Source organism: Dama dama, chromosome 15 (genome assembly GCF_033118175.1).
Source record: "Dama dama isolate Ldn47 chromosome 15, ASM3311817v1, whole genome shotgun sequence".
NCBI lineage: Eukaryota > Metazoa > Chordata > Mammalia > Artiodactyla > Cervidae > Dama > Dama dama.
The window spans coordinates 15,515,093-15,529,296 of NC_083695.1; the positions used below are offsets into that span (position 1 = coordinate 15,515,093).

General features: G+C 46.2%; 1 protein-coding gene across 2 annotated transcripts in view; it reads left to right on the forward strand.

Annotated features, from left to right (window-relative positions):
- The first annotated feature begins 35 nt into the window (after window positions 1–35).
- The window catches only part of RAB4A (RAB4A, member RAS oncogene family), a 49,786-nt gene continuing 35,617 nt past the window's right edge, over window positions 36–14,204 (forward strand). The window contains exon 1 of one of the 2 annotated variants that reach the window (XM_061161521.1): window positions 36–219. In XM_061161521.1, the coding sequence (XP_061017504.1) occupies window positions 189–219 (31 nt within the window). In that variant the 5' untranslated portion in view covers window positions 36–188. The remainder of the gene's footprint in view (window positions 220–14,204) is intronic. The other variant, XM_061161520.1, reaches the window with a different exon arrangement.

A 14,204-nucleotide genomic window follows, 5' to 3' on the forward strand; every position in this document is an offset into this window, starting at 1 on the left:
GGAGCCCGCAGTCCGGCGGGGCCGCAGCCGCTGGGGGCCGGCAGTTGCCGTGGGGACCGCGGGCCCCTCCCTGCTCGGCTCCGCTGCCCCTCGCGTGCCCCACCGAGGCGCGGCCGACCCCTGGCCTCCCTGCGGCCGGTCCGGCGGAGCCGCAGCGGCGCCCCGCAAGAGGCGGAGCCGCTCCCAAGATGTCGCAGACGGCCATGTCCGAGACCTACGGTACGAGGCGCGGGGCGCGGGCCGGGGCCGGGGGCGCGGGCGGCGGGGTGCGGGGACCCGGATCCCAGTGCTGGGGCGCGGCCGCCCGAGGGTGGCCCGGCTCTGTGATCTGCTTCTCCGAGGGTCTGCTTGCTGCTTCTCCGCGTACTTGCCCGTGGGGTTTGCGTTTCTTGGTCTGCTCTTAGTTCAGGGTGTAGGGAAGCCCTACTGCGATATTGTCCCCAGCGAAGGATGTGAAGGACTTGGGGCGACGCCTGCAGTTGAGTGTGTTCTTCGGCTCTTCCACGTTGAGCTTCCCTTGCTTCAAATCCCTTCCTTTGCACTGAAATTACAAGGACTTATGGAAACGCATTTCTTCCTTCGGAGACCTTTCAGGCTGTATGATAGCTGTTTATAAATGTGTCTTTGTAAGACTATAAACACCTCGGAAGCAGAGCCTATTCTGCTTGATCTTTGCTTCTTCTGTAGCACTCACACCCGAAGGCACCCAGCAGAGATTTTTTTTTTTTTAAATAAACGAAAGCCTTCCCAATTCATAATCTGTCTGTTTTTGTCCTGCGTGGTAAAAATCAACAATAGAGTACATCTCTACTTTGTATCAAGGTTTACTAGTGTTTACCAGTCTGGAGTCACTCTCAGATGTGTGCATTCTCAGATTAAGTCTGATTTGGATTTTACAGCCCCAGGGAGGGGCTCGAGTTCAAAACCATTACCTCTGGTTAGATCCCTCATGTCTTCCGTGTGCCCGGGCGTCCGCCCCTTTCTGTCAACAGATAGGTGTGGGCCGGCTTTATGGGCTGCTGTGGTTTCCAACACTGCAAGGTACCCGCCTGCACTGCTCTGGCCTGGCAAGCTTACAGTCCATTGGGGGATGCAGTGTTAATCTACTTATGATGCTAATGAATGTTAAAAACAAACCAACCCAGGCTGGAGTTCTGAAGGAATGTGGTCTCTGAAGGTATGTTAAAAAGAAACCTGACTCAGACCTGGGGCACAGAGGCGTTAACTGGTCTACAAGTGCCCAGGCCCTGAGGGATCCAGAATGCCTGTAAGAGGACTGTGGTTGAGGTCCCTCAAGCACTCAGGCATTTGCTCCACCTTCAGCCACTCCTATGCCTGCTACCTGCCCTGTTCTTGGTAAGGCTGGGAGCAAGACAGCTATTCCTAGAAGGTTTAGGAAGTCCAAAAGGACCCTGGCTTGTAAGGATCGGTGTTGTCAGAGCTTCTAATGCTACTGCACTTGCCACATCCACGTGGTCTGCCTCTCTGTAGAGAACCATAGTCAGATTTCCTAAAAAAAAAAAATCCATTTCTCCAGCAAGTGTTGGTTATGCTTTTGCTTTTTCTTTATTTTCAAGTGCTCCTTTCCCCACACTTTTTTTCCCTCTCTGACCTGGAGAAGGAGCACATGGGCGCAGTGGGAAGTCCAAGTAAGAAACCAGGTGGGGTTATGAGTTAGGAGGCGGACTGGAAGATGCAGTTTCTATGTTTCTTCTGTCTCATGTGAAACATGCGTGCTAAGCTGCGTCAGTCATGTCCGACTCTTTGCGCTTCTTGGACTGTAGCCCTTCAGGCTCCTCTGTGCATGGGATTCTCCAGGCAAGAATACTGGAGTGGGTTGCCATGCCCACTTCCAGGGATCTTCCCGACCCAGGGATAGAATCCACATCTTTTATGTCTCCTGCATTAACTGGCGGGTTCTTTACCACTAGCACCACCTGGGAAGCCCTCCATATGAAACAGTGTTTGCGTGCTAAGTCACTTCAGTCATGTCCAACTCTGTGGGACCCTATGGACTGTAGCCCGCCAGGCTCCTCTGTCAATGGGATTCTCCAGTCAAGAATTCTGGAGTGGGTTGCCATTTCCTCTGAACTGGAGACACCATATTTTGTATGAAATGATAACCTTGATAAAATATGGTGTCGAGCATCACAGGTCAACTGATCAAATTCTGTTCATCAGTCTTTGACCTTTAGTACTCTTATTTCATGGTATCTTCCAAATATGTTTTTACTTTTTACTAGTTGTAGTCCTTCCCTCTAATAGAGGAAATTAAGTGAAACACATAGAAAACTAGTTTTAGCAAGAGCAGGTGTGGCACTTTACAGTGCTGACCCAAAATATAAGTCACCCCAAACCAAGCTGTCACCTTCTCTTATCGTTGGTGGGTTTGCACAGCATTGTCTCCCAGATGGAAAACAGTTCCCCTCCTTCCAGACGTTTGCCTATTAGGTAAGTGGTTTGCCTAATCTTTAAACTTCTTTGCCTAAAGGAATGTTTGTCTCATCTTTAAACTCCTTTGTACTCTGTGCTCACTTTCTTTCTTCTGGAAAAGGAATCTCTGTAGCTTGATAGGGGTATGATGAAAAATGAAGAACTGTTGCTTACCAGTATCCTGTTAATGAATATACGTTCATGAGCTGTGTCTGCATGCCTTTTAGCTTATTAAGGCAGTATTTCACCTTCCAGTGACTAGTGTTCAACATTTTGCTGCACCAGAAGCACCAACCACATGAATACCATACCTTATATAATACTTTATGTAATATTGCAATACAACATTGAAATCTCAAACATACAGGTTTCTGACTGAAAGCTCCTGCTGATTATCCCTGAACTGAAACAGTGCTTCACAAATACTGTTAGATTCACAGCCTTCTTAAAGGCCTGGCCAGTTGGTGTGGCTTGGGACTTCCCAAGGAGCTTGATTGGCTGATCACAGATTGGCTTTAGGTAATTCCTGATACCAAGATTTGTGAGACAAAAACTAACAAATCAGATATTAATATCAAGCAGTGATGTTCAGAAAGGAGCTAAAAAGTGTAAGTGGTATAGAAGGCGCTAGAAATTTAAAAAAAAAAAAAAAAAAAGATTTAAGGGCTGATGCAGTTTGGAAGTGAGGGAAAAAATCTAAGCCAAATCTCTATACACACTGTAATTTATGCATTCTACCGTGACAGCAATTTATGAAGCAAGAACACAAATTCTTGCTCCTGTACTAGCTTTATTACAGTATACTCTTAACATTTTTATTTTGTGCTTTAGTTTGAAACTATTACAGCATTTACCATATAATTTTGAGAATTACCAGGATATTTTCTTTTTAAAATGTTTGACTGTATGCTGCTGTGGGTTGCATTGTATCCCCCAAAAGGTACGTTCAGGTCCTAAGCCCAGGCACCCTGTGAATGTGACCTTATTTGGAAACAGGGTCTTTACAGGTGTAATCAGGTTCAGATGAGGTCATGTCGGGTTAGGCTGAGCTCTCATGCATTGGAGTCCTTGTAAGATGGGAGGAATTTGGATGTGGACTCACTCAGGAAGGAACGTGGTATGAAGACAGGCTGAGGTTGAAGTGATGTAACCACAAGCCCAGGACCACCGAGAGTGGCCAGCAGCCCCCAGAAGCTAGGAAGAGGCAAGGAGGGAGCCCTTCCCTGGAGTCCTCAGGGGGGCTAACTGGCAGCTTGACTTTGGACTTCTAGCCTAGAACTGTGAGACTACGAACCAAGCGATCCAGTTTGTGGTGTTTTGTTGTGGCAGCCGTAGGAAGCCAATGCATGGTAGTCACACTATGGTTCCAGGAGAGACTTAGGCTTGATAAGGCAAAGTGGAGTAAGCAGAATATTCTAGGCACAGGCCATGCGTCTTCAAATTCACCTTGGTTCCAGTGAAGTACGAGATGACTCGCTGTTAGGGAGATCACTTAATTGCCTTTACTGTATTTTGTTAGGGCATATGGAAAAATGTCAACAGAGGAAGCACGTGACCTCAGAATAAAGGGTGTTTCCCTAAATTGGATGAATTTGTCATTTTAAATGTTTATATTTTTGTCACCATGGAAAATTGGTGAACAAAGACCAGAATTTGGGGAACACTGCCACCGTGGTTCTCAACTGCACGTGCCACAGCCCACTGGTGTGTTAAAGACGCAAATTCTGGCTTTGCATATTCACTTCTGCACCTGCCCAGCTCCCTGGCCATGCAGGTGCTGTTGGTCTAAAGACCACAGTTGCATATCAGGGCACTATTCTGTGTGGTGCCTCCAGGCCATGGAATTTTGAAAACATTGATCTTTCAGAAATCAAAAGTTTATGAGAACTTTTCATGGTCATTCAAACTATAAGGCATTCCAGTCCTTGCTGTTACTTGCCTTTCTCTGAAGTCTCCTAAGTATTTCCAGCCACATCAGTCCTTCAAGCTAAATACCTTTGTTTTCAACTTCCTACCTACTTCTTCCCTATGGATGGCCTAGGGGTAGCCTGTCCTATGTCCCAAATCCAGCCGATTACCCATTGCTATTCCACAGACTCTTGTTTTCCCCATTTGCCTAGGAGATAATCTTAGCTCTGAATATTTTTTGGAATAAGAAGGAAGCCAAAGTTTGTTTTTTTCCTTTTCTCTTAAACCATCCTCTAGAAATTGCTCAGACCAATGTAATAGATTTTTTCCCCACTTCTAATAACCATTAGAATACTCGCCACTGAGAATAGTTTGAGGGAAAACTTTTGATTCCTATGTATCCTGTAACACTTGTCTTTGGATGTCACAGCTTTCCCTGCCAGTCTCTTCTTAGTAATGGACTGAGTTCTGTGCGTTTGAAGAATACTTTTGCTTCTCTTTAGCTGTAACTATGAATCAAAATCTGAAGTGATGTGCAGGGTACTATCATTTAAAAGATGGATCAAGAAACAGATGTAGAGGATAGTGGACTTCAGCACGACACATAAGTCAAAGGACTCTGTCTCTACAAATTGTCTCCCTTGGTAATCCCCAGTGAGCTTTCTAAACAAAAATAAGTTTGCATTGAGAGAAATTTGGCCAATAAACAAATCCCTGATAATGAGAGATGTGATACCTGGAGGAATCACACTTGGTTGCTCTGCCACAGCCAGATGCAGCCCTGCACTCAGAATGGTACCTACTTATGTGATGACATTTAGTGACCTTGGCCTTGTAACGCTTTCTGTTTCTCTTATGTGCTAGGTTTTGGGCATTGAAGAAGTCTTAAAAAGTGGCTGATATTTAGATATGGAGGGAAGGACACCATTTATAAAGTGCTAATAATTTACGGATGAGAATATTATGTTATTAGTTAACTTTATTTGGCAGTGTCGGGGCTTAGTTGGGGCACACAGGCTTCGTTGCTCCTTGGCATGTGAGATCTTCCTGGACCAAGGATAAGACCAGTGTCCCCTGCATTGGCAGGTGGATTCTTAACCACTCGACTCCATGGAAGTTGAGAGAGGATGTACTTTAGAAGGAGGTTTATCATTTTTAAATATGAATTTTTAATCTTCCAGAAAAGAGACTGAGGACTTAAAAACACAGCATCTCCCTTCTTGGTTGTAATATACAATATTATTATGTGTGATGTGCTCACTTCATTACAGTTGTTTCTCTGGCTCACTTGCTTACATGGGTTATGACAGCTGTCCTCATAAAATAAACACTCTTTGCTGCCTGTGGGGACTTGGCAGATCTGTTTTGCAATTCAGTCAACTGTCAGTGGTGACAAAGCTCATCTCTTTTGAGATCAGACCACAGACTCTTTGAAAGTAGGGGATTGCTTGCGTGACTGTCTGTCCCGCATGCTGTGACCAGGCCCTGCAGGGAAGGCTGAATGAGCCTTTGCTTTGATTCTACTAGACAGGTGGTCTGTTTCCCTCTCCACTACAGAAGATGAGACAGAAGGCCAGGGTGAACAGAAAAGCCAATTTGAAGATTAGTTTAATTCTTTTCTTTGTGGTAGAAGTCTACCAGTGTTTTACGTGATATAAACGCAACTTGAATTAAGACGTCCCCTAAAGAGGTTACCCAGGCATTCTTTTTGTAAATAGACTTCCCTCAAGAAGTCACAGGTGAAATCAGCTACCAGTGCCTTGGAACTGAGGGTGCTCAGGCATCTTTGCTGTGCTTCTTGGGTGCCAGCACTTGACCCCTGCCCAATTGAACGTAGAGAGAACACAACAAGTTAGGTGGCAGCTGGCTGGCTTGGAGCTATGAGAGCCCAGGGGCAGGCCTTGGTGTGCCATCAGGCGCTTCAGGGAGCCGGGCGCCCTGCCCCAGAGCCTGGGGCACCCAGGCAGACCTCTTCCCACAGAAGGGATGGACCCCAGGTGACCTGAATCTGTGCTCACCAAATATTAAAATACCTAGCAGTTGGTAGTTATTAAATATGTATTTGTTGAATGTACTCCCCTGGTTTTATATCCATGTTTACTTAACCACCTTCTGTTTATAAGTTGACTGTACATGACCAAAAATTTAAAAAAAAATTTTTTTTAATTATGCTTAAAAGAAAATTTCTGTTCAATATATGTAAATAATTAGCTCTTTTGGTGATTTTATCAGGTAGGTTTCCAACTGCAGGTGGCATGGATGATAAGAAAATGTGTTTTTGCAAATAGCTATAGATGAGGTTTCAGGGCTGCTTGATTGGGAAGCACAGTCATATTAGCAGGAACCTAAATTCTTAGCATCTCTCTCCTCTGACCCTGTTTCCTCTTCCCTCATTTCCTGGGTCATAAACGGCTACTGCTTGTAATCTGGTACCCTTCCTTGTTAACATCCACAGAAAAGAGTGCCTCCCCATGTTTGTGAAATAAAGTCCTTCCTTCCTATGTATTTGGGCCAAGTTAGGTCAAGTACCTGCCCTGGACCAGTTACAGGCAGGTAATGTCTGGCTCTGATTGTCTTAACCCTGTGTTTCTGGCTTCCCAGGTGGCTCAGTGGTAAAGAATCTGCTTGCCAGTGCAGGAAACAAAGGAGATGCAGGTTCGCTTCCTGGGTTGGGAAGATCCCCTGAGTTAGGAAATGACAACCCATCCCAGTATTCTTGCCTGGAAAATTCCAGAGGAATTGTCTGAGGAGGAAAATTCCTCAGACAGAGGAGCCTGAATGTTAGGCAGACATCTACTGCAGTAGCGCCTCTTAGTCTCCAAAAAAATGTCAGCTGCAGTTCAGTTTGAACTTAATTTGTTCCAGTTAGTAATCTTACTGAAGTGGATGACAAACTTAGATGTCTCTTCTCCAGTGTGGACGCTGCCGCAGAGCTGTGGAAAGGGCATGGGCCCCGCCATGGGTGTGTACAGGTCAGAATCCCTGGTCTTCGTAGGAAGAGTGAAATTTTTCTTATTTTGCAGACACAATATACTTGCATTTAATCTTAGTTCTTACTGTCTTTGTGAACCTGATAGAAGTATTTGGTATTTTGAAGACTAACATTCACCTTCAGAACCATCTTGACCATGACAATACTTTGGAGGGGAAATGAAAATCAGTTATTTGGTGACCATTGCTGTTTTCCCACTTCCCTTAAATTATCACCATGAGTAATTCTGTCATAAATACATAAGTAAACTAGGATACTATACCTGTCACATACCTTTATAAAAATGAAGTCCTTATTTTGGATTGTCTTTCTAATATTAAAATTCATAGAGACCTTCCTAGTCTAAACATCAATAAAACTTTATTGGTAAAATTGATATTAAAGTTTGTTATTACATAAACAAGTTCAATAGATATTCACAACTATAAAAAGCATTATAAGTTAAAACTGTCCCTCTCTGTATTTCTTCTTATATGTATTATTTAGTAATAAAGTAAATTTTCCCTAGTTACATTTCCCAAGAACAGTGTCATTTCTAGCAGTCATGTGACTAAAGTACCTTTCAGGTCAATATCGTTGAATAAGATTCTTCTCGTATTGACCTGTTACTGTTTCCCTTGTATTAGGAAATCTTTCCTTTTATTAAGGAAGCCATGGGTATGTCAGCCTGAATTATAATCTTAATCTCTAGATAAAGGGTGAAATTAGAATAATCTACACAAAGTACTCTCTGTCCTCGTTAGGTAAGGTAAACCCTGGGACCCACTTACAGGTGAGGGAACTAAGAGGCTAGGTGTCTGCTCAAGGTCCCAGAGTTGAAGGCAGCAGGGCTGGTGTTTGAACTCATTCTCAAAGGAAGTCAAGTTCTTACTCTGTTTTTCTTTCCCATACACAAATCTGTCTCCTCCTCATACTCTTTGATCAGTGATGACCCCTGGATCGCACAGCTCTAGGGCGTGTTCTCCACAAACATTGGATATTTGATACGAGTCAAAATCTAACTCTTAACTCAAGGCAGAATTGGGAAGTGGGTGCTAATGCTGGAAACCTCTCCCATTTGGGAGGGGTGCTTTCATAGATCTGTGTGATCTCTAAAGTTGCAGGTACTGTTATGTACTCAATGCTTGCTTCAAACTTGTGGTTTGGAGAGATAGACTGTGTGAATCCTCAAATACAAAAATAACAGTTCAGCTTCTCCCTTTTTATTAACCCTAGTTGTAGTGTTCTTTAAAACTTTTTGACAAACAACTTGCCTTTATTTCTTTAAACGATTGTTTCCTTTCAAATACCTCAATCAGATTTAACATTCTACTCCTTAAAGGATCCTAACTTGTTTCCTGGTTAAGGATAGTTGTTTTTTATTTAGTTCTCTTCATTTCTATCTACTTCATCAGCCACCAGCCTCCTTTTCTGGGTCATTTTCTACTTCAGGAGAATAATTTCTTTTCTTTTTTTAAAAAAATACTGTTACATCAAGTAGAAATCACCTAAAAACCTGTGGTTTTGATGCTGGGTTGCTGGCTAGGCTTCCTCACCTGCCGAGGAACCTGGGTGCACACCTCAGACCCTCAGTGGGTCAGGTCCACACAGTACAGAGCCCGCCCTCCGCCTGGAGCAGCGCTGGGGGCCCGTGCCTCGGCCCGTGCCTCGGACGGGAACTCACAGCGTCACGGTCCTCTCTGCGGTCAGGTGTCTCATGCACAGCCGAGCACCCAGGCCTCAGCCCGGCTGCCGTGTGTGTGTGTGTGTGTGTGTGTGTGTGTGTGTGCGCGCGCATGTCTGTGTGTGTGCATGCGTGTGTGTCTGTGTGTGTGCATGCATGTGTGTCTCTGTGTGTGCATGTGTGTGTGTGTCTCTGTGTGTGTCTGTGTGTGCATGCGTGTGTGTCTGTGTGTGTGTGTGTGTGCGCATGCGTCTGTGTGTGTCTGTGTGTGTGCATGCGTGTGTGTGTCTCTGTGCATGCATGTGTGTGTCTGTGTGTGTGCGTGCACGTTTGTGTCTCTGTGTGTGTCTGTGTGTGTGTGCATGCGTGTGTGTGTCTCTGTGTGTGTCTGTGTGTGTGTGTGCGTGCATGTGTCTGTGAGTGTGTGTGTGTGTGTGCGCTCGTGTGTGAGCATGTGTGTGTGTGTCTGTGTCTCTCCCTGCCACTTGCAGCTCACTGCTCTCCCGCCGCCACACTGGCCACCTTGCCTCAGCCAGCGCTCTGCTGGGGGTTCTGCTGCTCGACTCCTGCCCCCCAGTAGATCAGAGCTGTGTTTGAAGAACATGTGGTCTGATGTTCTGTGCCTTCCCAGCTCCTGTTCCCTGGCGTCCTTGCGACTGTTCCTTAACCGCGCCCCCCACAACGTCCCCTATCCTGGGGTCCTGCGCGCCACCCCAACTCCTTGCCCAACCTGGGCAGCCGCAGGGCCCCCACGCAGGAGTCACTCGACAGCTCTGGCGTCTCGCTTCCTTGATGTCATCGCCAGTCCCCTCCCAAGCTTCCCTTCTGCCCCACTCCCAGGCTCTTAGCTCTCGCTCCCCCAGTTGCTCACTGGCCGGGGGCCCGTGCCCCTCCGGCCCCTTCTGTTCAGGAGGTGAGCCGCTGTCTCCAGCGGTGCCGCCCGCAGCCCTGCCTTCCCCGGCCCCCGGCCTGGCTCTCCACCAGCTGCCCTGCCTGCTGCCGTGGACAGCACTCCGCTCCCACCGAGATCCTGCGGGCGGGTGGCCTTGGCCTCGGGCAGGGGGCTCGGTGGTGCCCGGCCACCCGCCCCCTCTGCTGGCCCTCTTGCTTTTCCTCTGCATCAGTTGTTTCCAGCCTTCCTGTGATCTCCCTAAGCCCCAGGCTCCCCTCCGCTGGGTGACTGGAGGAGAAAGGGGCCGCACCGAGGAGCCTCCCTGCTCTTCCGCCCGTTCTCCGCCTGTGTCTGCCTCCACGCCTCCCCGCCACACTATTCCTGCTGCCTCTGTCCCCAGCTGAGACTCAGCCCTGCCTTTTGCTCAGACCGCATCTCTCAAGTCTCAGGGACGGGTGTCACCAGTCATCCCCCTTTTCTTGTGGTCACTTCTTGTCTGCTGGCATCCACACCACCCCCTCACCTCACTGCCCCGGCTCTACTTTCCATCCTACCTAAGCTTCTGGTCAGAGCTGCTCGTGACGTTTATCTGCATCCTCTCACTTCCCCGGTTCTCCTGCGGCCTCTCGCGGCCCCCACCTCAGGTCACCTGGCTCCCCTTGGGGTCGGGCCCTGGGCATTTCACAGCCGACCCTCCCGGCTTCCCTTCACACTCGGCCCTCACAGGCCTTGCCTCCCCAGAGCTCCTCCATGGTCACAGGTGTAGGTTGTGAATCTGCATCTGCAACAGGGATGCGTCCTCCAGATCTTCAGGCTTTCTTATCTCAGTCGTTGGTATCAGAGGCCAGAAACCATTCTCAGATGACCCCACTGTCCCAGGAAGTGAAATACATGGAGCCAATCCTGCAGTCAAGGCCATCTTCCAACTGTGCTTCCTTTCAGATCTTTGGGAACCTCAAAAGCAGAACCAGTGCTTGTGGGAGAATCTAGGAAGGCAGAGGGCATCTGGTCTACCAGCATGACTGTCTCTGAAGGCCGGGGGCTAGCTGTTAGCTGTGCGGTGCTGTCTCTGAAGGCCGGGGGCCGGCTGTTAGATGTGCTGTCTCTGAAGGCCGGGGGCCGGCTGATAGATGTGCTGTCTCTGAAGGCCGGGGGCCGGCTGTTAGCCGTGCGGTGCTGTCTCTGAAGGCCGGGGGCTGGCTGTTGGCTGTGCGGTGCTGTCTCTGAAGGCCGGGGGCCGGCTGCTGGCCGTGCGGTGCTGTCTCTGAAGGCCGGGGGCCAGCTGTTAGATGTGCTGTCTCTGAAGGCCGGGGGCCGGCTGTTGGCCGTGCGGTGCTGTCTCTGAAGGCCGGGGGCCGGTGTTGGCTGTGCGGCGCTCTCAGCGCCCCCTCTTGGCCCAGCGCCCTGCCACTGGCCGCCGTTGTCCCTGTGGCCACCGCCCTGCTGTAGCATGTGCTGCCAGCCTGCCGTGCTGCAGGAAATTGGAGATCGCTTGAAATGAGCACTAAAATGAGTCAGTACATTCCAAATGAGGTTTCTCCCTGGAGTTACTTCCCTGGCTTTGTGTTAGCTGTTTCAGTGGAGGCCATTTTTTTCCTGATGTGAATTCGTCTGTGTTCCTCAATGACTGACTTTTGCCCAAGACTGATTTCTAATTATTCAATACCTTTCCTGTTATTTCATTCAACATTTATCATGCAAAATTAAAAATATAGGGGCTTCCCTGGCAGTTCAGTGATTAAAACTCTGAGCTTCCACTGCAGGGAACTAATATATCCTGCATGCCATGCAATATGCCCCCCCCCCCCCGCCAAAAAGTGCATTAGTAGCATATATCTATTTTAGATTTTCTGTTTTAGAATATGGTCTTTCCCCCACCCTACAGCTTAACTCATTCTGAGGAAACCCTCATCAGGTGAATATAATGATCATAAGTTGTATGCAGAAAATCTTTGTAATTTTGAGCAAAGTGACATCCACTGTAATAAAACAACATCAATCCCATTAAAGTGGACATAACTATTTAGTTCACACTTAGTTATCATATACAACCTAACAATGTATCTTACATCCCTCCATTAATTGCTCTGTAACACGGCTAGTTTTCTGTTCCTGGTGAGCCTTTTTGTAGCTGTTAGGCACTGTGCACTTCACATGTAAAACATACATGACCTGCAACATGTATGCCATCCAACTTCAAGCAAAGAAAGAGAAGAAAATCCCACAGATTGTAAAAACAAATTAATTGGTAAAATCAGCACGTTTTCTACTAAATCCATGGCTGTGTGCCTGGTGTGTTAAGAGACTTGCTGCTGTGATAAGCCACCCAACCTCATGCTCCAAGGGGAGAGCGTTTGTATGGGAAGGCACTCAGCTCTGAGAGAGGCTGTGAAATTCACATCCCGTTGTGCACAGGAGGAACTTAGTAGAAACTCTTACTAAGTTGGATTCTTGTCACCTACAGGGAATGAACCGTTCCCCGTTGTGGCGCTTGGTTGTGTTTGCATTACCCAAACACATGCATCCCCAGACTGGAAGCCACAGGACACACACCCCACATCTCACCTGCTCCCTTCCCTCTGGGTACTACTTCTGTGAAGCCCACCCTTCAGTAGTCCTTTCAGTTTGGGATGTGCAGAGTAAACTTACAGAGTCATTGTCCTTTTGAGATCTTCACAGATTCATAGCCAGGTTTAAGAAAAATAGAAAATTTTCCCGTCCCCCCTGCAAAACTGTCCAAGGTAACCAGGATGTTGATGTTGCCATAACTGCTGATACATATCACTTCTATCAGCAGAAGTATCTCTCCTGTGCCCCCGAATACTCTTTCTCCCTGTCCCCATCCCTCCCTGTCCCCTGGCAACTACTAATCTTTTCATCTGTTTCAAGACTGTTCTGTAAATGGAATCATGCAGTGTAGAATCTTTTCGGATTGGCATTTTCATACAGCATAATTCTCTGGAGATCCATCCAGCTTATTGCAGTATCAACGGTTCACTCCTTTTTATTGCCGAGTAGTGTTTCTTGATCTGCATGTATAATTTGTTTAACCAGTCACCTGTTGAAGAACATCTGGGCCCTTTTCAGTTTTTGCCTGTTATAAATAAAGCTACTATAGACATTCATGTACAGGGTTTTGTGTGAACATAAGTCTTCATTTTTCTGGGTAAATGCCTGGAAGTTCAGTTGCTGAGTCATCTGGTGGTTGCGTGTTTAGTTTTTTTGAGAAACTGTCAAGCTGTTTCCTAGATTCACTGTTCAATTTTATATTTCTTCCAGCAATGTATGAGTGATCTAGTTTCTGTGTATCCTGGTCAACATCTGTTGTTATCATTACTTTTTATTTAAGCCTTTCCTGATAGATGTGTAGTGACACATCATGATGGCTTTATTTACATTTCCCTAATTATTGGTTAATGATCTTAAACATATCTTCACATTCTTATTTGTCATTTGTATATTCTTTTAAGTGAAATGCCTCTTCATGATGTATGCCCATTTTCTAACTGGGTTTGATTTTTTAATTAATTAATTATTGAATTATAGTTCATTTACAATGTTGTGTTAGTTTCAGGCATCTAGCAAAGTGATTCATTTACATACTTTTTGCAGATTATTTTCCCTCTGGGCTATTATAAGATATTGAATATAATTCCCTGTGCTGTATGGTAAATCCTTGTTGCTTATCTATTTTTTGTATAGAAGTTTGTTAATCCGATACTCTAAATTTATGCCTTCCCCCCACCTTTCCCCTTTAACTTAAAAGTTTGTTCTTTATGTTTGTGAGTCTGCTTCTGTCTTGTATATAGATTCATTTGTATTATTTTTTTAGGTTCCACATACAAGTGATATCACATAGTATCTGTCCCTAACTCACTAAGTATAATATTCTCTATGTTGCTGCAAAGGGCAATATTTCATTCTCTTTATGACTGAGGAATATTCTACTGTACTTATATACCACATCTGTTTTTTTTTTTGATGTCATCTTGGGTCAGTGATGCACCACTTCTGTGGACCTTTATTTTATTTTTTAGCTACACCGCGAGGCATGTGGGATCTTAGCTTCCAAACCAGGGATGGAACCCACACCCCCTGCATTAGGAGCACAAAGTCTTAACCAGGGAGCACCAGGGAGGTCCCTATACCACATCTTCTTAATCCAGTTGCCTGTTGATGGACGCTTGGGTTGCTTCCATGTCGTGGCTATTGTGCTTAATGCTTCCATGAATATTGGGGTGTATCTTTTCAAATTAGAGTTTTTTTGTCTTTTCTGGATATATACTCGGGAGTGGTATAGCCAGATCATATGGCAA